A 26596-nucleotide genomic window follows, 5' to 3' on the forward strand; every position below is an offset into this window, starting at 1 on the left:
TATTAATAAGCATTTTACCAAAAACCACTAGCTATATAACATGTTATATGCAATATATGTGGGTCAAATTAATGCTGTTGGTCTATTTTAAGTATTTATCTTGTTACTTGCTTCTTTAAATTTACATACCATCAAGGATTGACATCAGCTAATAACATAATAAAAACCAAATAACATAATTCAAATGTCCTCGTAAAAAAAAGCAATAGAAAAAAGGAACAACAAACAAAACACAGACACAACAAAGCCTCATATTATTAAAGACATATGATGACTCTTCCAACATTTTTATTCACAATTTTTACTGTATGCAGTATATAAAATAAAATAAAATAAAATAAATTTAGATGTATGGCCCAAATTCCAATCTGTTTCATATTGTTCTTGAGATATTCAAAACTTTTTAAGAACAGTCTTGAAATTTCTACAAGCTGGAATTTAAACTGACTTTGCCCAATTTTCTGTAAATTCCCCACCCCACCCCGCAGGACAGGTTTTTCAGGAAGATACGACTGGAGGAAAAGTGCAGGAAAGTCCCTTCTGCTAGTAAACACAATTCTTTTAAAAGCCTTCTACACTTTGATTACTTTTAATGGCGCTCAGATAGCTCTACTTTTTTAAAAAAAAAATGGATATTTTTATTTGACAATGCAGCCTGCATCTCCTGAATTAAATGTCCTGCATTTGAACATTCCAGATGTACAGGAAGGTGACAGAATATATTTGCAGCTGGGTTTGCATATCATGCTAGTCTAGGCCAGGAGTCTCTAATCTTGGCAACTTTAAGCCTGGGGGACTTCAACTCCCAGAATTCCTCAGCCAGCTTTGCTTTGCTGGCTGGGGAATTCTGGGAGTTGAAGTCCCCCAGGCTTAAAGTGGCCAAGGTTGGAGATCCCTGGCCTAGGCTATAGTGAAGTTGAATGGATTTACAGTGTTGTGGGATCCTGTCTTTATCTTCCTGTGGTGCTTGAGAAAACATTGTTAAATCATAATAGGAATTATTTATTTGGGCAAAGCAGATGTGAGCACGGCCATTCTGTCCTAATCACCTTAGGGTTAAGCATGCAGCGTGAATGAAGTGATAGTGGTTAGAATGCAATATTGCAGGCTAACTCTGCTCACATTGCCAGGAGTTCAATTCCTTCCAGCTCCAGGTTGGAAGGCTCAAGGTTGACAGTGACTCAGCCTTCCATCCTTCCATCCATGGAACTGTGGGTGTGCATGTGGTTAAAATGCAGTACTGCAGACTAATTCTGCTGACTGCCAGGAGATCGATCCTGACTGGCTCAAGGTTAACTCAGCTTTCCATACTTCCAAGGTTGGTAAAATGAGGGATCTAGATTGTTGGGGGCAATAAGCTGACTCTGTAAACTGCTTAGAGAGGGCTGCAAAGCACTGTGAAGCAATATATAAATTTAAGTGCTATTGCTATTGGTCTGCTAGTGCTAAGTGCTATATCAACATTTGATAGAGAGCATCAAGAAGGCTGCCTGTTCTCTGACATGTTTCAAGCAATATTTCCTATGCAGCTGACTACTTTTATAAGGTTCCAACTTCTCCTTCCTATTCCTAAATATTCTTGGGTGCTTTCTAATTTCCACAAAGTGGCTTCTTTCTTCTAGGAACTCAACCGCAAATATTAACCAGATTACAAAGTTTTATTCCAGTTGAGATGTTTAAGAAACAAAATTAAAAATAAATGAAGGAAAATTAATCATTTGTACACTGGATCTACAACTAGGAATATATTTGTGAATGCAGTGGAAATTTGTACTTAGATGCTGAAGATAAATCCCTTTCTAGCTTGGGAGCATGAGCTTAAAGGCTCTCATTTATTACTTTTAAGAGTACAAGTTGTGCATGACCAAATATAAATAGGGAGTACAGTCAGTTCTCGAATTACCACATTAATGGAGCCTACCCATTATGGTTGAAACATGTGACAGTAGTAACAGATCAATTACATTTTACAACCTTTTTTGTGGTGGTCATTAAGCAAATCACAGCATACCAGTGGTTCCCTATGGTGTGGTTTTGCCGAAAATCAGAAGTAATTGGTGGGGTTCGGCAAAAATGTTGTGAAATGTGGTCACATGCTTCCCATTTCAGGCTGAAGTGGAAAACATTGATAGATAGGTTTCAGAGGTGGTATTCAGCCGGTTCGTAGCAGTTCGCACGAACTGTTGGCAGAAATTTGGCCAAGGTCGCTGGCCACGCCCCTAAACCGGTCCCTCGGTCGCCACTTGTTCGCTCCTCCTGCCATGTTCATTGTGCACGCGTATCCCATTACCTTGCAAGTCCAGTGGGATGCGCATGTGCAAAAAACATGGTGGCAACGGCAGCAGCTTTTTCCGTGGCTTAATGGCTTAAGAGGCCAGTCACCACAGTTGCAAAGCTTGTGAGGCTTCTTTACCAGCCACTTTCCAGCAGCGGCGGCTCGCTTGGGGGCCGCTGAAAACTCCAGTCAGCTTGCCTTCCAGACTCTGGACCAGCCGCTGCGGAAGGTAAGCAGCTATAGCAAAGAAGCAGTGAGGGTGGGGGGGAGGAAGCAGGGCTAGGGCTGAGGTTGCTAAAAGAGGGGAAACAGGGAAGACTGACAAAGTGAGAGCGGGGGTAGATAGGTGGAAATTCCCAAAATTTTCCTACCTAGCTGGCTAGGTGGGGGGAGAGGTCATATGACTCAGTGGGCGTGAGGGACATGAAGTCAGCCACGCCCATTCAGTCACATGCCCCACACCTAGCCACGCCCACTGAACTGGTAGTGAAAATTTTTGAAACCCGCCACTAGTAAGCTTGCTTCTTGTTTCCAACACTATGTAACTGAGCCTCAGCATTGCCTGGATTGGGGCTTTACGATAAAGAATACTGACAAGTGGTTATCCTTTAAAAACTGCATCCGAAAGAGAAATTTGCAGCCAGATTAGCTTTGCTGCCCTTGGGTTTATTTCTTAGGCTCAGTGTGCTTCTGAACACAGCTCTGCCTAGCACTGCTGGTCACTGGGAAAACAGGAGGCCTGTTGGGACTCCAAACGTGGCTCATGAGATGCAGTTAGTGAAGCCGTCTGCCCCCTGGGGGGGCACTATTTGAGGCCTTTTTTCTAATGATTTTGGTAAGTGCTGACTGGTGGCCTGTCCATTTCAGATGCATGCAATGCTGTGGACAAGGGAGATTGCTGGTGTTCAGTTCCTAAAATGGGCAAAGTAGGAAGTTGGTCTTCCAAACCCTTCTGGATAGGAAAGGCATTTCACATGCACTCAGATACTCTACTACGGTACAAGCCTGGATTCTGATTGGCTGGTAATTTACAGGTAGTTCTTGACCGTTGTCATCATTCAAAATTAGCCCAGATTCCCCCCCACCCCATCCCGCAAAGTACTTCCGAAGTTCCAATGACCACTGCCCCCCCATCCCATAGTCACATGATTATATTTCAGGCGTTCAGCAACCAGCCCACAATTTATAACGTTTTTGCTCAAATCAGGGTTCCAGTTTTCAGCAGAAACACAGATAACGAACAATTCACTTATTAGCATGGTGGTTGCGTAATGTTTGCCACATATGCTGAACAACTGCTGCTATTCATCTGCGCAGGACTGGACTAGATTTTAAATTTAGATTTTAATGGGTTTTATTATATATATGGTTCTTTTTAATTATTTGGCTATATCAAATAAGTTTTTTAATGGATATTTTATTCTGTATTTATATGTATCTTTTTTATTTGCCTGTGAACCGCCCTGAGTCCCTAGGGAGATAGGGCGGTATATAAATGTGAAAAAATAAATAAATAAATAAATAAATAAAAGGTCATAAAATCTGGTCCTATCATGTTGTGAGCCAGTTTACGAGAGTCACAATTTAGGATGATAATGGGCAGACTCCACTACAGCCATAACTTGAGGACTACCTGCACTACAAAGCCTATTATCAGACCAGTTGTACTCTGAGCCTGGCTTTGGAATACCAGAAGTGTGGTTAGTTCAAAATAAAAATCTCAACTGCTAACCTAAACTAGCGGCAACTCATTTCTGTAGGGTTGCAAAAAGACTTTGGATTCTGTTTATTTCTAAGAACTGGAAAGTTTGCCAGCTTGGCATCAGTGCAGCTGGCAACTCCCTGACCTATAGACTCAGGTCATTTTCATAGACTTTCCCTTCAGCCGCTTGGTGTGATGCAGTTCTCGGATGGAACGGGACAACTTGGTGCAGCCAACTCACCTAGAGTTGCTGTGGGACAACTCGTTATGGCCTGCTTACCATGGGACAACTCACCGTGGGACAATTCATCAAGTATTTAAAATAATTTTAAAATAATTTTAGTTTTTGTCATTTACATTTTATTCTGTCCCTCCTTTTTCATCCTTTCTTTAAGATTTCATCCCACCATTTCTTCAATATTAGTATAACTCTTGTCCCACAGCAAGTTGTCTGTGCTGAGTTGGCCGTGCGAACTTGTCCTAGACCGTCCTCCAAAGTGATACCTGTACTAGAAAGAAACTCTTTATTGCTGCTGAAAGCAGGCTTTTATTTTTACAATCACATCCATTTTCTTGAGACTTTACAAAAATAGTTCTCTAAGAAGAAAGTTTTGCTTTTTTAACCTACATTCTTTGGAGCTGGAAAGCAAAGTTATTAAGATTAAGTAAAAAGCAGGACATAAACTGGAGCCAAGCTTGGAGGGAGAGTCTACAAGTCTTTCTCATTAGCAGAATTTCAAGAGAGAAAAAGAAAAGATTGCTCAATACTACCTTTGCAGCATCTAATAGTTGCCTTGAATAGCATTTCCCTGAGCTGTGCCATGTGGGTCGATTTAAAATCGGTAGAACCTGGAAAGAAAGAAAAAGCAAGGCTATAATAATTAAAAGCACAACGTCCACAGCTGAAACATTCCAGTCATTTTGCAGACACACATCCAGTATAATGAAAGAGCCTTGGCTTCTGAAAAGAAACAAAAGAAAATATTAAAACTGTTGGGGAACATGTGTAAGTTATAGCACCAACTATTTAAAGAGCTAAATGGCAATTCTCTGCCTATTCCCCTTAATATTTCTATTACCTCATATTATTTCTTCATTAAATTTATGTGGCCGCCCACTTCACAAGAAATAAATGGGTGGATTATAGCTTAAGAGGTATATAAACAATGACCATATCACAAAGTCAGTGAGAATTTCAGATGGCTCCATTACAATCAAATCTCCTCTTTCTCTCTTCAGGGACTTCCAGAAAATAAGGAGGGAAAGAGCTACTCAGACTCTGAGGGGGGAATATATTCCATAAGGCAAGCACCACCGCAGAGAAGGCCCATCTCCCTGGCCGCACCAAGAGGAAGGAACCTGTAGAAGGTTTCTTTTGGCAGATCTGAGGCAACGAGGAAATATAATTAGGAGTTGATGGTCCTTCAAATAACCTGGCCCAGGACACAACATTTTTAAACTTGATATTATCAACTTGTCAAATATATTAGATACAGGAAGTCCACGACTTACAGCCGCAACTGAACCCAAAATTTCTGTTGGTAAGTGAAACATTTGTTAAGTGAGTTTTGCCCTGTTTTAGGACGTTTCTTGCCACAGTTTTTAAGTGAGTCAGTGCAGTAGTTTATTGTATTTTTTAGAGTTTAAGACACACTTTTTTTCCCTCCTAAAAGAGGGTGGAAATGTTGATGCATCTTTATACACCAAATACAGCCATTTTTGGCCTCTCAAAGCCCTCCATCGCTTGTCCCATTTTTGTGAAAAATGGGCCCGTTTTTCACAAAAACAAGGTGCGCAGAGGGTTTGGGAGGCCTGCAGTGCTCCCCCAGGAGCAATCTGTAGGCCTCCCAAACCCTCTGTGCGCCCCATTTTTCTACTGGTTCGGTGGGCATGGCTAGGTGGGGGACATGTGACTGAGTGGGCATGGCCAATTTGAGATCACTCACACCCATGCCCACTCAGTCACATGACACCCCCCCACCTAGCCACACCCACAGGAAAAGGTGGGATGTCAGAAAAATTTGGGAATTTCCACCTATCTAGCCCGGCCCTCCTTTCGCCAGTCGCCCCCGTTTCCCCTCCTTTAGCAGCCCCGGCCCTGGCCCTGCTTCCTCCCTCACCACCACCTCTTTCTTCAGAGTGCTTACCTTCCGCGGCGGCTGTTCCAGAGTCTGGAAGGCAAGCTGACTGGAGTTTTTGGCGGCCTCAAGCCAGCCTGCAGAGTGCTCCTGGGGGCTGGGGGAGAGCAAAAACGGGGTGCACAGAGGGTTTGGGAGGTCTGCAGAGCGTTCCTGGGGGCTGGGGGAGGAACCTTTTTTCTTACTTACCTCTTCAAAATCTTGGTGCGTCTTATAGTCCAAAAAATACGGTAGTTAATAACACCATTGTTAAGTGAATCTGACTTCCCCATTAACTTTGCTTGCCAGAAGGTTGCAAAAGGTGATCACGTGACCTCGGGACACTACAACCATCATAAATGTGAATCAATTGCCAAGTGTCTGAATTTTGATCACATGACCATGGAGATGCTACAACGGCTGTTAAGTGTGAAAACTGCTCATAAGTCACGTTTTTCAGTGCCGTTGTAACTTTAAATGGTCACTAAACAAACTGAAATTCTAATTCTAATTTCCAGTACGTTTATACAACAGGTATTCCTCAACTTACAACTATTCGTTTAGTGACTATTCAAAGTTACAATGGCACTGAAAAAAGTGCAGCTGGTCTTTGCCATGTCTGATTTTTGCAGCATCCCCACGATCAGGTCACATGATCCAAAGTCGGGTGCTTGGCAAGCAGCCTTCCCAGTGTCCCAGGGTCATGTGATCACGATCTGTAATCTTTCTGGCCAGTTTCTGACAAGCTCAGTTAATGGGGGAAGCTTGGATTCACACCTGCATTCAGCAATTGCAGCAATTTGCTTAACGAGCATGACAAGGAGGTCATAAAAGAAGGTCATGAACAACTGCCCTGCTTAGTAATGGAAATTCTGGTACCAATTGTGGTTGTAAATCAAGGACCACCTGTATACTTTTCCATACATTATATATAAGCTCAGGTGCCTGAATTCCAATTCTCAGATCTTTTGATTTAAAAATCAGACTATTTCCTTCAAGGTAATGGCATTAGGAAGGGAATTCGGTCCTTACGCACCCAGCTCCATTCAACTGCCCCAATTCCACCCTGATGTAAGGGATTGCAGGGTCATTAAAAGAAAAAAATATTATTATACTATGGTAAAAGATTCCCAATCAATTAATAAATAAACAAACTGCCAACAGAAACAATGCAAGCTTAAAATGAGTCTCTTTATAATCAGATTACCAACATTTCAAGGGTTTTTAGATAGGGCATTTTTAAGGGGTGGGAGGGGTAGGGCGGGTGATGGGGGTAGCCCGTCGGGAGGGAAACCAGTTCCAGCGCATGCTCGTGGCGATTATCAAATGGGTTCGGAGGTTATGGGGGGGAGGGTGTTCCTTTGTGTGAGGGTGAGTCTATTGGCACGGTAAGTGGGAGGGGCAGATATGGGGGAAGGGGATCGTGTCGACATAGGGGTCACGCGTTCGATGTATGCAGGCGATCGCGTGCCCGATCTAACTTTACCCGTTCCCCGGATGGTCAGGACCCTCAGAGCCTGGGCCTTCGTCTGATGTTATGCAACGCACGGTCCGTGGCCAATAAGGCCCCCCTAATACATGATCTAATTCAGGGGGGTGCCGCGGATATTATAGGCGTTACGGAGACCTGGTTGGGCAATGAAGGGGGTGTACCCCTGGTTGAGATGTGCCCACCGGGTTTCCGTGCATTCCATCAGCCGAGGGCCCAGGGTAGGGGTGGAGGGGTGGCGGTTGTGATTAAAGAGAGTCTAGAGCCGAGGGAGACCACTGTACCTCAGATAGCCGGGTGTGAATCCCTCTTTGTGAGGTGGGGTCATAGATGTCAGATGGGCTTGCTGGTCGCGTACCTGGCTCCTTGCTGCGTGACAGCTGCCCTGCCCGAGCTCCTAGAGGTGCTTGCTGGGGTGGCGGTGGAGACCCCAGACTTTTAGTCATGGGGACTTTAACCTGCCATCTGCCGGCTCGTCATCGACAGTAGCTCGGGAGTTCTTGCCTTCCATGACGGCCTTGGACCTGACTCAAGTAGTGGATGGCCCCACTCACATCGGGGGTGGCACACTGGACCTGATTTTTGTCTCTGGTCAGTGGTTGAGAGATCTGGACTTAAAGGAAATAGTCATTGAACCTTTGTCATGGTCAGATCACTCTCTCCTTCGCCTGGACTTTCTGACCGCTACCCAACACCGCAGGGAGACGGAACCATTACGTTGGTACCGTCCCAGGCGCCTGATGGACCCAGAGAGGTTCGGACGGAGCTTGGGCCATTTCCTGAGGTCTGGCTCACGGCACGGCAGAGGAACTGGCTGCAGCCTGGGAGCGGGCTGCGGCGGGGCTTTAGACCGTGTCGTGCCTTTGCGACCTCTGACCCGGCGTAGATCCCAACCGGCTCCTTGGTTCTCCGAGGAGCTGAGGGGATGAAACGCCGGAGAAGGCGCCTAGAGAGTTCCTGGAGGTCCAGCCGTTCAGAGGCTGATCGGACACTAGTTAGATCCTATACTAGGACCTACCTAGTGGCACTGAGGGAAGCGGCGTTGCTCGCCTCCTCCCTCATTGCGTCGACAGATAACCGCCCAGCTGCCCTGTTTGGTGACCCGCTCCCTCCTTCACCAGGGGAGCGGGATGACCCGATGCAGGGGCGTGCTGAGGAGTTTAACGGTTATCTATACGATAAAATCGTTCAGCTGAAGGACGGTCTGGACCAAGATTGCAGCGATTCGGACGGGGCGTCTGAGGCGGTCTTGGTGATGTTGTGTGGGATGAGTTTGACCCTGTGACTCCGAGGACATGGACAGGTTGCTGGGTAGATTGAGTGCCACCACATGTTTACTGGACCCGTGCCCCTCCTGGCTGGTGCTGGCCACTCAGGAGGTGACACGAGGCTGGCTCAGGGGATTACGAGTGCTTCTTTGTTGGAGGAGTCTTTCCGGCCGCCTTGAAAGAGGCGGTGGTGAGGCCCTCCTCAAGAAGCCTTCCTGGACCCGGCTGTTTTAGGTAATTATCGTCCAGTCTCCAACCTTCGCGGCGAAGGTTGTAGAAATATGGTGGCATATCAGTTTCCCCTTCACCTGGAGGAAACTGTCTATCTGGACCCGTTCAGTCCGGCTTCCGGCCGGTTACAGCACTGAGGCGGCTTTGGTCGCGTTGGTGGATGATCTCTGGAGGGCCAGGGATGAGGGTTATTCCTCTGCCCTGGTCCTATTAGACCTCTCAGCGGCTTTCGATACCATCGACCATGGTATCCTGCTGCGCGGTTGGGGATTGGGAGTGGGAGGCACCGTTTATCGGTGGTTCTCCTCCTATCTCTCCGACCGGTCGCAGACGGTGTTGACGGGGGGGCAGAGGTCGACCTCGCGGCGCCTCACTTGTGGGGTGCCCCAGGCGTCGATTCTCTCGCCCCTTTTGTTCAACATCTATATGAAGCCGCCGGGTGGGATCATCAGTGGCTTCGTGTGAGGTACCAGCTGTCGCTGATGACACCCAGCTGTACTTTTCACCGGGCCACCCCAATGAAGCCATTGAAGTGCTGTCCCGGTGTCTGGAGGCCGTACGGGTCTGGATGGGGAGGAACAGGCTCAAGCTCAATCCCTCCAAGACGGAGTGGCTGTGGATGCCGGCATCCCGGTACAGTCAGCTGAGTCCGCGGGTGACTGTGGGGAGCGAGTCATTGGCCCGATGGAGAGGGTGCGCAATTTGGGCGTTCTCCTGGATGAGCGGCTGTCTTTTGAAGACCATTTGACGGCCGTCTCCAGGAGAGCTTTCCACCAGGTTCGCCTGGTGCGCCAGTGCGCCTTTCTAGACCGGGATGCCTTGTGCACAGTCACTCACGCCCTTGTGACGTCTCGTCTGGACTACTGCAATGCTCTCTACATGGGGCTCCCTTGAGGGGCATCCGGAGGCTACAGTTAGTCAGAATGCAGCTGCGGGTGATTGAGGGAGCCCTCGTGGCTCCCAGTGACACCTATCCTGCGCAGGCTGCACTGGCTACCTGTGGCCTTCGGGTGCGCTTCAAGGTGTTGGTGAATGTCTTTAAAGCGCTCCATGGCATAGGGCCGGGATACTTACGGGACCGCCTGCTGCTACCGAATACCTCTCACCGACCCGTGCGCTCTCACAGAGAGGGCTCCTCAGGGTGCCGTCGGTAGCGACAGTGTCGTCTGGCGGCGCCCAGGAAGGGCCTTCTCTGTGGGGCTCCGCCCTCTGGAACGAACTCCCCAGGACTCCGTCAACTTCCGGACCTCCGAACCTTTCATGAGCTTAAAACCTACTTATTCATCTGCGCTGGACTGGGTTAGTGTTTTAATGGGTTTTAATGGGTTTTTAGCTCCAAATTTTAATCCTGGCCAATTTTAATAAGTTTTTTAATTGTATTTTAATTTGTATTTATTGTATTGTATTTTTACCTGGCTGTGAACCGCCCTGAGTCCTTCGGGAGAAGGGCGGTATACAAATTTTAATAATAAATAAATAAATAAATAAATAAACATCAGAAATAAATAAATCTCCAATATTTTCAAGCACTGTATTATGTTAAACATTACTTATATTATTTCCAAAGAGTCTTGTTTTTAATCTGAAGAAGCATATACAATTTTATCCTGTGTTCTAAGACAAGATCTTTAAACATTTCAAATAGGAAGATGCACAATAAGCAAGGAACAAAATAGTGTGCTCCATCTACCACTATACCAGGTGGTAGATGGAGACTTTCACTTTTAAAACTTAAATAAGGCTAACATTACTCTTTCCTTTGATCTTACATGGCCCTTCGATCTCCTTAAAAATAATAATAATATTAATTAAATGGGAAGACCAGAATATAAGGTTCAACCATCACCTCTGTTTACTAGGAAGCTCTTGGGAAGCACAAAGGCATTCTTGTAAAATAAAAGGGGTGTGTATGCTTGCAACATAGTAAATAAATCACACATATATTAGTTAACAGCCAAGAAAGCTAACTGGAGGCTGCTTTGTGGCTGCTTGTGGCTCACCTATTTTATTTACAGCTGCCAATCAACATTTTTACAGGACAGGTATGACATGGAACTCATTCTCTTATTCGCTAATACCCATAATTTCCCACAGAAAAAATTTCAATTGTCCAACATGGACTGCTCAATAGGCTACAATTGGCTAGATTCACACAACATGTTAAGCCATAAAACCTGGCTTCTGAGACAAGCTTGGTTTCACCCAATAATTTAAATGAATATCAGACAACTCAGTAATCCAAAATACTAGTCAGGGATTGCTAAGAATATTATTAGAAAACTCTTTAAAAGTGATGAGATTGTACACTTTTTTTGAACATAAACGAATGATAGATCATAAAGTTATAATCTTGGCTTCAAAACTTTCAAAACATCAAATATTACATCTTTATCATCATCTAGGAATTTACTTATTGTAGTTAAATTTTTATTTGGGGACTTATGTTTTGTCTGTTATTTGACTTACAATAAACTGAGCTCAGTCCAACTTATTTATGCATGTACCAACCATAAGAAGAGAGCAAGCATGTTCTTCCATATGAAATCACATTCAAATTGGCACATTTTATACTTCATCTCATTCTGCATTCTATTATATTATTATATACATTATATATATCTTTTATTACAGAATGTATAGCCTGCAATATTTATATTTATATATTTATTTATATTTATATAACCCTAGATAAACTATATGTATTAAGATTAATTTGCCCTTTGCAAAATTAAATAGGATTTTGCTAATGAGTGAGGAATTTATTACACAAAATGCAGAAAGTGATGCTCCTTCTTAGTTCCCTACTTATGGCATTACTGGTTCAAATGACATCCAGTCTCACAAGCAAGTCTAAAACAGTCGATTCTAAGACTAAGTAGTTAAACTTTCATTTTTCTGGATACTCTTAAAAGGTTACCAATTTAATTGCTTTAATAATGATTTTCAGAAGAGTCAAAATGCATGATACATTTTATATTCTTTTTTAAAAATGATTTTTTTTAATACAATGCCTGCATGCTTTAGAGCAAAGGGCCAAGCTCAGCTTTATTTACAGCAATGCTTTGGGGTCTGCCAGGCTTCCACCTGGACAGCAGAAAGCAGCTTGGAAAGCTAGCTGACTCAGCAAACCAGGCAGGAGCCATTTATGAAGGCTAAGGACTGCATTTAACAGCCGAGGCTGGCCTGACAGTCATGAAGTGGCTGGGGCCACATCAGGTGGTCCTTAGTTTTTCCTCATGTACTACTTTTAAACTACAGTTTTTACTTCTGTTCCATCTCCTAAAAGTGGAAAATGTATAGCTTCAGAATTTGGCATGGGGGCTGAGGGCAAACCGAGCCACCTGTGTCTGGAAGCAATTACCAAGCTTTATCTGGAATATTCAGGTACCTCTGGATGAAATATTGTGCACCGGTGATCAATAATTTCTCTTCGTTTCATTTTTGCTAAATGCAGTATCTAATTTAGCATGATTAAATCTATCTATTAAAATCCTGGTTTTGAAGAACCATATATGAGTTCAACAGATACTCACAGACATTTCTGGGTATTCCCCTAAAATAATGTTGCTAGGCTGATAATCATCTATATTCAAATTCCCGTCTATTTGGTAAATTCAAAATTGGTGAATTTATCACAAATTCTAACATATCCCCCCAAAAATTCAGAATACTGAACACTAAGAACACCAAATCAATTACAATTACACAGGCCCAGTACATTTTTGCTTTAAAAAAGGAGAAGGAAGAGACACATGGATTGATTATTTTCCACCAAATCACCAGCCACTGTCTAAAACCAAGATACTGAGATTCCCCCGGAAGCCAACACTGCCAAATGCATGTAAGCCTGAGATGGTTTAAAGAGAAATAATTAACTTGGCTTATTCCCATTCTTTCAGCCAGCTGTCCCCTTCCCACAACTATTAGGTATTAGAACACAATTAAACTATTTTTTTAAATAAATGGTTTGCTTCAGGCAGAAAAAGACAAAGAAATAACACAGAATAACAGATCGGAAGGGACCTTGGAGATCATTGGCTGCCTATTCTTGCCATCTACTAGCTTTATAAACCACACAGCTTGCTGCAAACAACATGCTGAGCTAACAACAAATAAACCTTTTTTTAACTTAGCAGAGGAGTTCTTAAACTAGAGGTTGTGATCCTGAAAGGTCTGAAAGAAAGCTGTTTTGAGCTTGTACATAAAAACAAAATTATTGTCATAATTTGCTCCTGTTTTGCCTGGATAAATCAATACCAAAATGATTGCAAGGAATTCCATTCTCCACTTCAGTCAGAACTGAAGAAGCCTTTGGGACAACCTTGACCTGGACTACTGAGAATATCCATAGATATTTAATCTTGCAAACTGCAAGTATTATTGCTTTAATACTGCAAACTACGATATTATATGATAAAAAATTAAACACTTATTACTTGGTAATTATATGACCAAAATGTCTATGGAGATTCTCAGTCATCCAGGTCATGGTTGTCCCAAAGATTCTTTTTTAAAAAAATATGACCAAAAATTTAAATAAGATATTGGAGATGAATGGACACTATTTCAGAATGTAGGCAGCATTCTCTGCTTGTAAATATTGCATTTGTTTGCTTGATGAAAGATAACTTTGACATTTAATAAAGTTCTACATATCAATTGTGCTTCATGCACAGATGAAGTAGTTACCTACAGAACAGATACATAAAATGTTGCCAACATGATCAAACAATGTAACTCAGAGGTTCCCAATTATTAGCCCGGTACTTGCTAGTCTTTTCGAATGTTCAATATTTCTGCACAAGTATGTCCTAAAATATCATCTGATCCCTAGTCAGGTCTTAAAATTAGCTAAAGAGAACCCAATTAAACAAAGTAAAAAAAAAAGTACTTAACACAGTTGTGAAGTGAATGACTGCAGCTGTTAAATGAACCTGGCTTCCCCATTGACTTTTCTCATCAGAAAGTTGTAAAAGTGCATCACGTGACTCCGGGACACCATCATAAATATGAAACACTTGCCAAGCATCCAAATTTTGATCACATGATCATGGGGATGCTGCAAATGGTCATAAGTGTGAAAAATGGTCATAAGTCAACTTTTTAAAGACCAGAAGTCAAGGACTACCTATAAGTATGTCCCCTTTCAAAAGCAATAGCTACTGGATATTTCTGACAACTGTCAGAAATGGTCTTGTAGGAATTTTAGTCCATTTCTCTGTACAGAACAGCTTCGACTCAGGGATGTTATCAGCCTTCCTCACATTAATTGCCCATTTCAGGATTTTGACTTGACATTATTTTTCTTCAGTGTTAACTATTCTTTGGTTGTACCATCTGTGAATTTTGGGGTCATAGTCTAGATTAATGACCCACTCTCCCTTGGGCTTTAGTTCATGGACAGATACCTTGACACACACAATTGTTATTCAATGTTCTCCTGATGGTAGTCTCAGGAACACTGACATTTGTCAATGCAAGAGAGATCTTTAGTTCCTTATGTGCTAACCTTGGGTTCTTTGAGACCTGCTTTTGATCTGATCTTGGTTGGTCAGCCACTTCTGGGGAGGGTAACAATGGTGTTAAATGGCTTCCATTAGTACCCCATCTACTTCAGGTGTGCTCAACCTGCAGCCCAAGGGCCTCGTGCAGCTGGACAGCTAGTCATACAGCTACACAAGATTATAACTTTCCCAAAACTTGGAGGACAGCTCTATATTCCCTTACAAACAAATATGCTACTTATGCTATAATGGTTAATGAGAAGATGAAAGAAAGAAAGAAAGAAAGAAAGAAAGAAAGAAAGAAAGAAAGAAAGAAAGAAAGAAAGAAAGAAAGAAAGAAAAAAAAGGTTGTAGGCAATTTTTATAAACTATTTATTTTGTCCAAGATCAACCAATAGCAGTTATGATTTTAATGATTTTTCATAAGTAAAATATTATCAAGATCAAAACACTTTCCAAAAGAATGAAGACATTAGTTTTAAGGTAAAGAAAAACCACACAAATTTTCTCTGTACGGTACACCTAGCTCTGAAAAAATCCTAACAGCAGAAACAGAGCTGGAATATACACTGCAATGAGGAAAAGTACCAAGTCCAAGAGGTTACCAACATTGTTGGTGAACAGTGTTAACATTATTAGGAGGGAGGGAAAAGAATTTCTTCCTCTTCCAGAAAATGACCAGTTTTAATGAGACAAAAATGGAACTAATGTTTCATTGTTTCCTGATTGCTTATTTGTACTCTATGACTATCATTAAATGTTGTACCTTAGAATTCTTGATAAATGTATCTTTTCTTTTATGTACACTGAGAGCATATGCACCAAGTCAAATTCCTTGTGTGTCCAATCACACTTGGCCAGCCAATAAAAAATTCTATTCTATTCTATTCTATTCTATTCTATTCTATTCTATTCTATTCTATTCTATTCTATTCTATAATTAAAACATTATAGAGAGGGTAATTGAATTATTTGCCTCTGCCAAACAGCAGAGATAGATGTGCAGATAGCTTTAAGAAGAATGTCAGAAAACTAAGGCAAATGCAACTAGTGGCCAGATAGCTTCAAAATCGGAAAATAAATTATTTTGTCTGGATGATATATAACATTTTCCAAAGACAGTTTCTATATCTAAATACTGCAGAAAGAGTAAAGTAATGGCATCTCTAAAAAATGAATTTATTAAATATATATACTCTTGGCAGTTTCAACCAAAATATCTTATTTGTTAAATAAAATTCCATTTTCCTCAATAAATAAAGGTAAAGGTTTCCCTGTCCAGTCGTGTCATACTCTAGGGGGGTGCTCATCTCCATCTGCTAGTCAAAGGAGCCAGCATTCTCTGAAGACATTTCTGTGGTCATGTTGCCGGCATGACTGTACACTGAGGTGCACGGAACACTGTTCCCACTAAGGTGATGCCTATTTATTTTTACAAATTTTAAAGTATTGCTGTACCATTACGGCCATTAAGTTAAGTTAAAATGTGATGTGTTTAATTTTGATAAGCATGTTGTTTGAATCCACCCAGTTGATTTGTTCAGTGTCCAAGAAAAGCAAACTGTTCCTGTATAACAGAAGTAACCACTTCAGGGGTTCTGGTCTTCCCAAGTACCAGCTGAAATAGTAACTGCTGAGTTACATGGAAAGGAATATTGTGCTTTCGTGTTAGGACTGGAAAAGCAAATGTTTGTTAAATGTAAGACAAGATAGGTCCTTGATCTGCAATCTTCTTATGCACAGTTAACCTGTTCTGGAAGCTGTATGACTAACCTAAGATCTTCCAAGAAAAATATAGCTTTTAAAAATATAATGCTAGCCTTAAATGTGCAGATGTCAACTCAGTTATCAAAGACTATGAAGGCTCAGTAGCATGACCATTTTTCCCAACTATCATAGAAATAATAAACTCCTTTCAGAGAACATCGTACCCTCAGACCTAATTATTTAAAATGAAGGTGTGGGGAATTCACCTTAATAGCAGTGTAAAAAATAATCTTTAAAAACCCCAGAGTTCTTGGTGCTGGGTTTGCTGGCTTGTTTCCAGTGTTCCAATATTTGAGGAGCTCCTACAAAGAGGAGGGGGTGAACCTATTCTCCAAAGCACCAGAGGACAGAACAAGAAACCCTAGATGGAAAATAACCAGGGAGAGAAGCAACCTAGAGCTAAGGAGAAATTTCCTAACAGTGAGGACAATTAACCAGTGGAATGTTTTGCCTCCAGAAGTTGTGGTTGCTCCCTCACTGGAGGATTTCAAGAAGAGATTGGACAACCGCTTGTCTGAAATGATGCAGGGTCTCCTGCTGGGGGGCGGGGAGGGTTGGACTAGAGCAGGGGTCTTCAACCTAGACAACGTTAAGCCTGGAGGACTTCAACTCCCAGAATACCAAAGCCAGCAAAGCTTTAAGCAAAGGCTTAAAGTGGCCAAGGTTGGAGAGCCCTGCTCTATAGCGTCGTTTTGAGGGTAGGAGTTATTCTATGCTTGCAGCTGTTTCGCTGTCCAACGAGCAACCTCATCACCTTCTGAGAAACCGGCAGCCAGAATCCGGGGAGGGGCGGGGACACCGGCTGCGCGGCTTAAAGTTGTTGTCCTTACACACTCAGGACAAGAAGTTTAAGCCGCCCAGCCGGTGTCCCCCCCCCTCCCCGGGTGGGGCCTAAACAACTTCTCCACGAGCGGCCCCGCTAAGGCGGCCCGGCCCCGGAGTCCTTCGCCTCTGCCGGGCTCCCCACTCTCTCCCCGGCCCCGTCAGGAGGCGCCCCCACCCGCCCGGCCTTTCGCTAGCGCCACAGCCCCGCCGCCTTACCTGGGAGGCCTCCGGGAGCGACCGGCCCCGCCAGCGCAAGGAAACCCGAAGCGGTCTGGTCCGAAGTGCCGTGGCCGCCGCGCGGTCACCGGAGAGGCTCGGTAGAGCCCTCAGCAGCGCCATATTGGGGGGAGGGGGAGGGAATGACGGGAAAGAAGCGGAAGGGGCGGGCGCCGCCGGCGGAAGTGAGCATGGGAGAGAGCGAGAGCGACAATATCCGGACAATAGAGTTGGGAGGGACGTTGGAGGACTGAGGGAAGGGGGAAGGTTAGCTAGGAGCGCGAGTTGGGTTTGCGGAGCTGGAGACGGTTGTGTGTTGTCTGCCAGGCTGCGAGATGTGGTGGTGCGGCTGGCGGGGTTTCTCCAGCACACGTGGAGGCTCCCCAGGCTGCCTTGATGGGGACTTCAGGTGGATAAACTGAACTTCCTCCTCCTCGAGTTGTATTGCGCCCCCCAACAATTATTTGCTTATTGTTAATTCATTTCAGGGGTTGGGAACGATGGACCTTTATGACTTGTGGACTTCAGTTCCCAGAATTCCTGAGCCAGCCATTTACAACACGGCCAGAGCAAGAAGTTACTTTTTTAAAAAAAATCCTGGCTCAAGAATTCAAGAACTCAATTCAATTCAATTCAATAACTCAAGAAAAAAAATCCTGACTACTACTGACCTCCCCCCATTCCTAAGAGGTCTGTAAGGGGCGTGCACAAGACAAAATAAATAAAATAAAATAAGAGTGCCGACCGTTCCTGTCCTATTGTTTCCTTTCGTTATATACAATTAATATTACATACTCATACTTACATATATGCTTATATATTGTATAGTTATTTCATGCTTATGCTTATATATGCTGTGTTACAAAGGGGCCTCTGGTGGCTCAGCAGACTAAGTCTGTTTGTTATTAACAGCAGCTGCTTGCAATTACTGCAGGTTCAAGCCCCACCAGGCCCAAGGTTGACTCAGCCTTCCATCCTTTATAAGGTAGGTAAAATGAGGACCCAGATTGTTGGGGGGGGGGCAATACAAGTTGACTTTGTATATAATATACAAATGGATGAAGACTATTGTTTAACACAGTGTAAGCCACCCTGAGTCTTCGGAGAAGGGCGGGATATAAATGCAAATAAAAAAAAAGTAAATAAATAAAAATAAATAAATAAATAAGAATTCTGGGAATCGAAGTCCACAAGTCAATAAAGGGTCCCTCGTTCCCCACCTGCGTTTATTTGAGCTTATTTCATTGCTTTCTTCTTTCCTGCCGAGCAGAAGCCGAGCCTGGAGCTTGATAGGTATCCAATAGGGCAGGGGTGTCCAAACTTGGTCCCTTTAAGACTTGTGGACTTCAACTCCCAGAGTTCCTCAGCCAGCTTTGCTGGCTGAGGACCGGACCAAGTTTTGCTCACTTTTATGGGACTCCAGGTGGCTTCAATATCGCTTTTTCATGGCGCTAGCACATTCTAGCTCATTTCTGCCGGCATGCTGCAGCATGGATGAAGTCAGCTACAAGAAATGGGCTGGTCTCTTTGTGCAGAATCACAGAATATGGGGAGTCCTCGATTTACAACAGTTCATTTAGTGACTGTTCAAAGTTACAGCGGCACTGAAAAAAGTGACTTATGATGGTCACGTGATCAAAATCCAGAGACTTGGCCACTGATTCCTATTTATGATTGCAGTAGGAGGTCATGCAATCCCCTTTTGCAACCTTCTGACAAGCAAACTCAACGGGGAAGCCAGGTTCACTTAACAACCGTGTCACTAAATTGCCAACTGCAGTGATTCACTTAACAACTGTGGCAAGACAAGTTTTAAAATGGGGCAAAATTCACTTAACAAATGTATCACTTAGCAACAGAAATTTTGGGTTCAATTGTGGTCATAAGTTGAGGACTACCTGCACTCCATGCATCGTGTCTGTGTTCTGAAGGCCTGGAAAAGATCCTAATGTTATAGGACAAGCCAGATCCTTGGAGGCGCCACCTGGTCTGCAGGAAATTCCCTTCCCTTATACCCACACATCTATCAACTGTTAAATATTAGAAAATGATAATATTCATTTACTGTATCAATAATATATCCCTTGGAATATTATTATTCCCTAAGAATTAGTATGTGGCTGGAGCAACTGCATTGTAGGGTTTTTTTCATATCCTGCTGGTCAAAAGAGTCCCTTTCTGTCAGAACTAGATATAGAATCAAAGTAAACCATAGGTGGTCAGATTCACTTCATGTGTGAGATTTGTGTGCAATCCTTCCTCAATAATCAGGATGCCATTGGTAGATCCAGCAGAGTTGAAACTGATGAGAGCCTGCTCATTCAGCAAAAATGCAATGTGGGAAGACCGTGTAGGAAACAGGATTGTTGGGCACTGCTTCATACCTGCTGTTGACAATTAGTCTGTATCAACACTGGCAAATGTAATTATATCATCTGTTTTACCTGGCTGCATAATTGTAACAGATTGTTGTTGGCATGGTTATGTGAATTGGAAAATATTCCTAATAAAAGTTACCACCATCTGTCAATCATCAGGAAGAATTTGGGAATCCTATGTGTTATACAAACATACACAGGGAAGGTATGTAGAATCTTGCCAAAATAAAGAATACTGGGGTGTGATTGACAATTACCTCTCTGAATTTAGATACTGACGTGATAATCATGACAAGGATATCTTCAAATGCATTCTACATAATATATTTCAGCAACATTCATGTAATTGAATCATTGATTGCTAAACGTTTGTAGAATTTCCCAGTTAATTTATTTGCTGTCCAACCAGAATCTTTTAAATAAAATACTTTATCACTAGTGACTGGCAAAAAAGGAACAAGAGCCTTGGAGTGACTAAGAATAGAAAGTTATGCTGGAGATCTATAGTAATGAAATACTAAAATTAATTGACTGTCCCCTGAATTGGTCATTCTTGCAATGGACTCTTTTGAGATAAATGGATATAAAGTAAAACGCACTTTTAAAATTAACGGTTATGAATTAAATATAACTGTAAATTTAATATAAATGGTTATTCTATTGATCAGACACCTGAACACATGTTTTATTCTTAGAGTTAAATGTACAATGTTGCAGTCTTATGTACAACAATTTATAAATAAGTCTTAAAAGATGGGAGGGGGGGTTCCATATAAATAACAGGAATTTAGGGTGGAGGAAGCAAAGCAAAAGTTCTGAAGACTGGAATAAATTCAATAATAAAAATCCTTTCTTGCAGTCATAACTTTGTGATCATTCATCCTGCTGAATCTTTTGCTTATTTTTTGGGCTGATGTGCACATTTAAAAGTGGATAAGAAACAGGAGGAGAGGAAGAAACTGAAGTAGAGGTGGTCCTTGATTAACAACCCTAATTGGGACTGAAATTTCCATCACTTAGGGAAATGGTTATTAAGCGAAACATCTCATGACTGCACCAGTAGTCCCATTTGCAATAATTAGAATAACTCTGCATTAGTCTGATGTTTATGTCCTGCTACACTTATTTCTCCCCCACCCACTTACCTTCCCCATCTCTCCCCATTGGCTGCTCTATACTCTACCACCCTTGCCATCCCCAGCTAACCTTCACTGTTTTCTGCTGCTGCTGACAAGGCACACCTGGCCTTTCCTGAGAAAGCCTCACTGCACAGTCAGCAGCTGCCTTGCAAAAGGCAGGCCAGACATGTCAGCAGGGCAAGAAGACAGTGAAGATCAGCTGGGTCTGGCAGGGCAGAGGGAGTAGCAGAGGCTGCAGGGCATCCAAAAGGACAGAGATGGGGAGAGTCAAAGGCATCCTGCAGTTGTAAATGCAGGCAGGCTGTCAAGCCTCCAAATTTTGATCACATGGCTAAAACATGAACAGTTGCAGTAATTGGGTACAGTAGGTCTAATGTAGTGAAATGAAAATTACGGGTGACATGATAGCAGTCTTCCAATATCTGAAAGGCTACCCCCAAAAAAGGGGGTCAACTATTTTCCAAAGCATCTGAAGGCAGGACAAGAAGCAATGGATAGAAACTGATCAAGAAGAGAGCCAATCTAGAACTATGGAGAAATTTCCTGACAGCCAGGACAATTAAGCAGTGGAATGGGTTGCCTCTGGAATTTCTGGGTGCTCCATCACTGGAGGCTTTTAAGGAGAGACTGGACAGCCACTTGTCTGGAATGTTATAGGGTCTGCTCGAGCAGGGGGTGGACTAGATCCAAGGTCCCTTCCAACTCTGTTATTCTGACCATGGGGCAGGGGTGAAATCCAGGTTCTGCAGAACCAGTAGCGGAAATTTTGAGTAGTTCGGAGAACCGGCAAATGCCACCTCTGTCTGGACCTAAAGTGGGGTGGGAATGGAGATTTTGCAATATCTTTCCCCTGGACTGTGGTGGGAATGGAGATTTTGCAGTATCCTTCCCCTGCCACGCCCATCAAGCCACACCCACCAAGCCACGCCCACAGAACCAGTAGTAAAAAAAAATTGAATTTCACTACTGGCATGGGGCCACCCGTAACTTTGAGGACCCAACCTAAGTACCAATTGTTCAGTGCAGTCACAAGTTCTAACGGTCACTTCCTTAAAGGACTATCTGTAGTCCCCACCCGCATGTCAAATTTAAAACTGCATCTTTAATCGCGATCCAGCTGCGAACCAGTAGTAAAGGTAAGTAGAACCCACCCCTGTGTTATATGCCGCACTATAAACCTAAATACTGACAGCGGCTTGCAACCACTCACTTAGTGACCAATACAACAGCACTGAAAAAAGTGACTTACCACCGGTCTTTGCATTTATGACCCTCGCAGCATCCCCAGTTACATCAAAAGTCAAGCTCTTGGCAACCAGCGTGTATTTACAACCGTGGCAGCTTCCTGTGTTTGCCATTTGTGACTTTCCCAGCTGGCTTCAGAAGCTCAACGGGCTCAATGTTGGATTCGCTCAACAATCGCACGACTCGCTTAAACTGCAGTCATTTGCTTAATTGCGGCAAAAAGGTCGCGAAACCGGTCAGAACTAACTTACTACCGCCCTGCTCACCGACGCAATTCTGCTCCCCGTTACGGTGGTAAGTTAAGGGCTACTTGCAGATGCGATTTCAAAGGCAGCCAAGTAGCTCTTGACTTATTAGAGCTAAAACAAAAGGTCATTTGGCCACTCAGAAATACGGTCTATTTTCGCCCCCTGTGCAAATGGAGCCCTTGCGGTTTGCAAGCGGAATCTGCGGCTTCTTTGCCCGAGGAGGCTCCCTCGCGGCTCCTGCACAGCCACAGCAGCAAAGGGCCAATTTTCCCACCCAGAATCATCATCATCATCATCTAAGCCGCCCCTTTAAGAGTCGCGCGAAGGATTCTGGGAAATGTAGTTTAACGAGCAGGGCGCTGGGGATTTTCCGCCGCCGCGACCTCTCTTCCCACTCAGGGAGAGACGGCGGCCAATGGAGGGACTCCGGGGAGGCCCGCCGCGCTTCCTCGCAGGGACGCAGCCCCTCAGGTGTGCCACGCGGCTCCCGCCCAGGCCAGAAAGGGGCGGGGCTAGAGCACCCACGCGCGCTAAGCTAGGGGACGAGAGTGGGCGGGCACCGGCCCCTCCTCCGAATTCCGAGTTGGCGGCGCGGCGCGGAGCGGCAGGCGCGGCGGCCAATGGGAGCGGGCGAGCTCGGCCGCGTCACGGGCCGGCACACGGGCCCGCGGCTGAGGTAAAGCGGAGCGTGTGGCGGGGCGCCGCGGCGGCTGCTTCGGCGGCGCATGGAGGCGATGCCTTGCCGCGACCGGCGCGTGGTGGGCCCGGCGGGGGCAGAGGCCGGGATGCCGGCGAGCGGCGAGGGCGGGCCTCGGCAGCTGCGCTTCGCCGACCCCGGCCCGGGCAGCGGTGACAGCCTGAGCCCGGACAGCAGCAGCAGCAGCGCCGACGGCAGCCGATGCTGCTGCGCTGGCGGGAACGGCTGCTGTGCGGGCGACGGGGGCGCCGAGGCGGCCACGACGACGGCGACGGCGACGCGCCACGACTGGCCGGGATCGGCGGCGGCCCAGCTCAAACTCCTGCCCATGAACGACCAGATCCGGGAGCTGCAGACCATCATCCGCGACAAGTAAGCGCCCCCTGAGCGCGTGCAGAGCGCCGCGCCCGGAGAGGATCCCGCGCGGGGCTGGGAAGCAGAGCGCCTCGCCCGCCTGGCTTCCGGGGCTGCAGCCCCGCGTGGGGACGATGGGCGTCGCCGCCCGCCCGCCCGCCCGCCCGAGCCAGCAAGCGGGCGGGCGGGCGGGCGGGCTGGCTGGGAGAGGCACCGAAGGGCCGGCCGGGCTCGTGGCGTCGTCTCCAGGTGTCGGCTGCAGGGGAAAAGGTGGGGGCAACTAAGGAGGGGCTGGAAAGTTGAGCGGCATCTGATATTCCAGGAGGAGAAATGGCTCTTGTGAGATGAATATCTATCTATCTATCTATCTATCTATCTATCTATCTATCTATCTATCTATCTATCTATCTATCTATCTATCTATCTATCTATCTATCGTTTATCGTCTATCCCAGGGGTCTCCAACCTTGGCAATTTTAAGCCTGGTGGACTTCAACTCCCAGAAGCTTTGCTGGCTGGGGGATTCTGGGAGTTGAAGTCCACCAGGCTTAAAAGTTGCCAAGGTTGGAGACTCCTGATCTATCCATCTATCTATCTATCTTGCATCTGTGTATAATATATGGGTCACCTCGAGGCAGGGAACAACTCTAATAAGTACAGGTAGTCCTCAGCTTACGACCACAAGGAGACATATTTGTTAAGAGAGTTTTGCCACATTCGTTGAGCGAATCACTGCAGTGAAGTTAGCATGATAGTTGTTAAGTGAAACTGGCGTCCCCATTGGTTTCGCTTGACAGATGGTCGCAAAAGCGGATCACCCGAAGAAACTGCAACTATCATAAATGAGTCAGTTGCCAACAATCTGAATTTTGATTACGTGGCCATGGGGATGCTGCAATTGTCGTAGGTGTGGAAAATCGTCATAGGTCACATTTTTCAGTGTCGTCGTAACTTAGAACAGCCACTAAATGAACTGTTGTAAGTGGAGGATTACCTGTACGTCGGCCTCCTATTTTCCCTACCACAACAACCCTGTGAGGCAGGTTGGAGAGAGAGACTGCTCTCACTCACCCAGACAGTGTCTGTGGCCAAGGGAGAGGCTAGAAGCCACCTTCACCTACCTCTAGGTCAGCTTCTTCACCATGACAGAAGGCTGACTCTGTATTATGCCAGGTGCAAAGTTGTCTGGAAGAGGTTCTTTCTTTCATTTTCCCTTTTTTATTGCTTTAGTATACAGAAAGAAACAAAAAGTGTTAGAAACAATGTTACAATCTTCTTTTAAAAAGTGAATTTAAGATAAAGTTTTGCAGCTGACTAGGGGAATAATATTCATCAATTTTTAAAATATTTTTTTTGAGAAAGAACCAATTTTGTAAGCAGAGAGGGGTCTTTATAGGTAAGCTGCTGATGTAAAAATGACAGCCATGCTTCATGCAATGCAATGCTTCAGCCATTAAATGAGTACACGTATGTGGATTCTTGGTTTCAGTTCCTCTGAAATACAGGCATGTTAACTCTTGCTGTGTAATAATAATTGTTGAGGTAATATTTATCAGAAATGCATGATAGACAGGTGAGTCATCCATCCAGATTTTACCCAGCTTAGAGGAGTATTAAGAAAGTACAGCCACACCAGATGACAGTGGCCCAAGGCATCTACTATTCTGTAAAGAGACCGACCTGGGTGGGGGCAAGCGCTGACGTCTTTTGAACCATCAAAGGAGTGTAGAGAAGCCTGTTCTGAAAGGCAGGCGTTCAGGGTAGGGCTTTCAGTTCAAGTCTGCGACAAAGTTCATAGAGTGTGTCGGTGCAAGTCCGCCTCTGCTGTCTCACTGTTCTTGGCTTGCTCTCAGATCTAGTTTTGTCATAGTACTGTAAGATTTGAGTCCAGCTGTCTTTTATTAAAAATATTTTCCTTTGTAAGTAGATGCAAAAGAGCTTTTTGGCTAGGCAGGCTTTTGAGATGAATTGAATGTTCTTGCAATAACCTTGTTTAATGGAGACTGATGGATTTCACACATTGCACAGACCTGTATGTGGTTAGTTTGCAGCTTAGTATGGGGTTGCATAATGTGAGAATGACCAAAAGTTTGTCAGCACATTTTTAAAGTGACAGAAAAATGTATTGAATTCGTTTATTATGAATCAAACTTAGGTGGTTTTTTTCCCCCCTGGCCCCACCCATTTGGCTGGGAGCCCTCATGCCACCCAAAGACTCAAGTGTGCCTTTACGCAAGAAAGGTTTTGCGCTCCACCCATGACTTAGCATTACTGTGAACTCAACCACTGTGCTTACAAAATACATGGTTTGACCTAATGTATAGAATAAAGCTCATTGTGATTCATTTAGTAATCATCGTTAAAATCATCTTACCGTGATGCATTAACCCAGTTATTATATTAGTGAAGCTGGAAGCAAAAGAACCCATTTTGTAGCTGCAATATGAAGCCAGAATTTTGCCTTCTCAGAATAATTTCAAAACCTATTTTTCCTGTTTGCTTGTAGGCCACTAAGTAAACAACAAACTAGCAAAGTATATGATTCCACCTCAGACTTCTTGCCAGCTCTAGTAGTTAAAGCAGATAGAGGCATCCGGGTTCATTATTTGCTGATACACATACACCAGGTTCTGAAGTTTGTTCTTTTTGAAACAAGTCACAAAATTTGTTCAGAAAGAAGCTACCGGTATTTCTAATTCTACAACATGCTTTAGATGTGTGGCTGTTCTAGAATATACTGCACATCTAATGCGGATGCTTCTCTAAGTGCCAAGGGGCTTGTTTGAACAAAGGGCCAACAATAACTAACTTTATAAATAGCTAATGATTCTGGGCATCTCAGTGTTAGAATTCTGATGCTTATTCTTACCTATTCTGATTTTGGTTTTATAATTAATGTGATAATTACATTGCTTTGCAATTTGTTGAAACCTATTCAAATGACATGGCTTTTAAATATAACTACATTAGGTAAATGGTGGGTTTGCATCATTTTCATTGGTCTTAATATCAAGCAATTTTTCACAAATGAAACACAGTGAATGTAGATACTATAGACACTGGTACTGTCTTATATGCACCTTCATTCTAGAATTATTGAACCAGTAGAGTGGATCTTGTCTCCTTTTTTATTAAGCCCAT

General features: G+C 44.1%; 2 protein-coding genes across 8 annotated transcripts in view; one reads left to right on the top strand and one right to left on the bottom strand.

Annotated features, from left to right (window-relative positions):
* The window catches only part of ABCB7 (ATP binding cassette subfamily B member 7), a 166325-nt gene that overhangs the window by 81927 nt on the left and 57802 nt on the right, over window positions 1–26596 (bottom strand). For 3 of the 5 annotated variants that reach the window (XM_058196857.1, XM_058196859.1, XM_058196856.1), the window contains exons 3-4: window positions 24577–24679; window positions 4749–4826 (exon numbers count right to left, since the gene is read on the bottom strand). In XM_058196857.1, coding sequence (XP_058052840.1) covers window positions 4749–4826; window positions 24577–24679 — 181 coding nt within the window. Of the gene's footprint in view, window positions 1–4748; window positions 4827–17394; window positions 17551–22160; window positions 22524–24576; window positions 24680–26596 lie in introns of those variants that run through there. The other 2 variants (XM_058196860.1, XM_058196858.1) reach the window with 2 other exon arrangements.
* The window catches only part of UPRT (uracil phosphoribosyltransferase homolog), a 32498-nt gene continuing 28875 nt past the window's right edge, over window positions 22974–26596 (top strand). For 2 of the 3 annotated variants that reach the window (XM_058196862.1, XM_058196861.1), the window contains exon 1: window positions 22974–23473. In XM_058196862.1, the coding sequence (XP_058052845.1) occupies window positions 23130–23473 (344 nt within the window). In that variant the 5' untranslated portion in view covers window positions 22974–23129. The remainder of the gene's footprint in view (window positions 23474–26596) is intronic. The other variant, XM_058196863.1, reaches the window with a different exon arrangement.

The sequence above is a fragment of the Ahaetulla prasina genome, chromosome 11 (assembly GCF_028640845.1).
Source record: "Ahaetulla prasina isolate Xishuangbanna chromosome 11, ASM2864084v1, whole genome shotgun sequence".
NCBI lineage: Eukaryota > Metazoa > Chordata > Lepidosauria > Squamata > Colubridae > Ahaetulla > Ahaetulla prasina.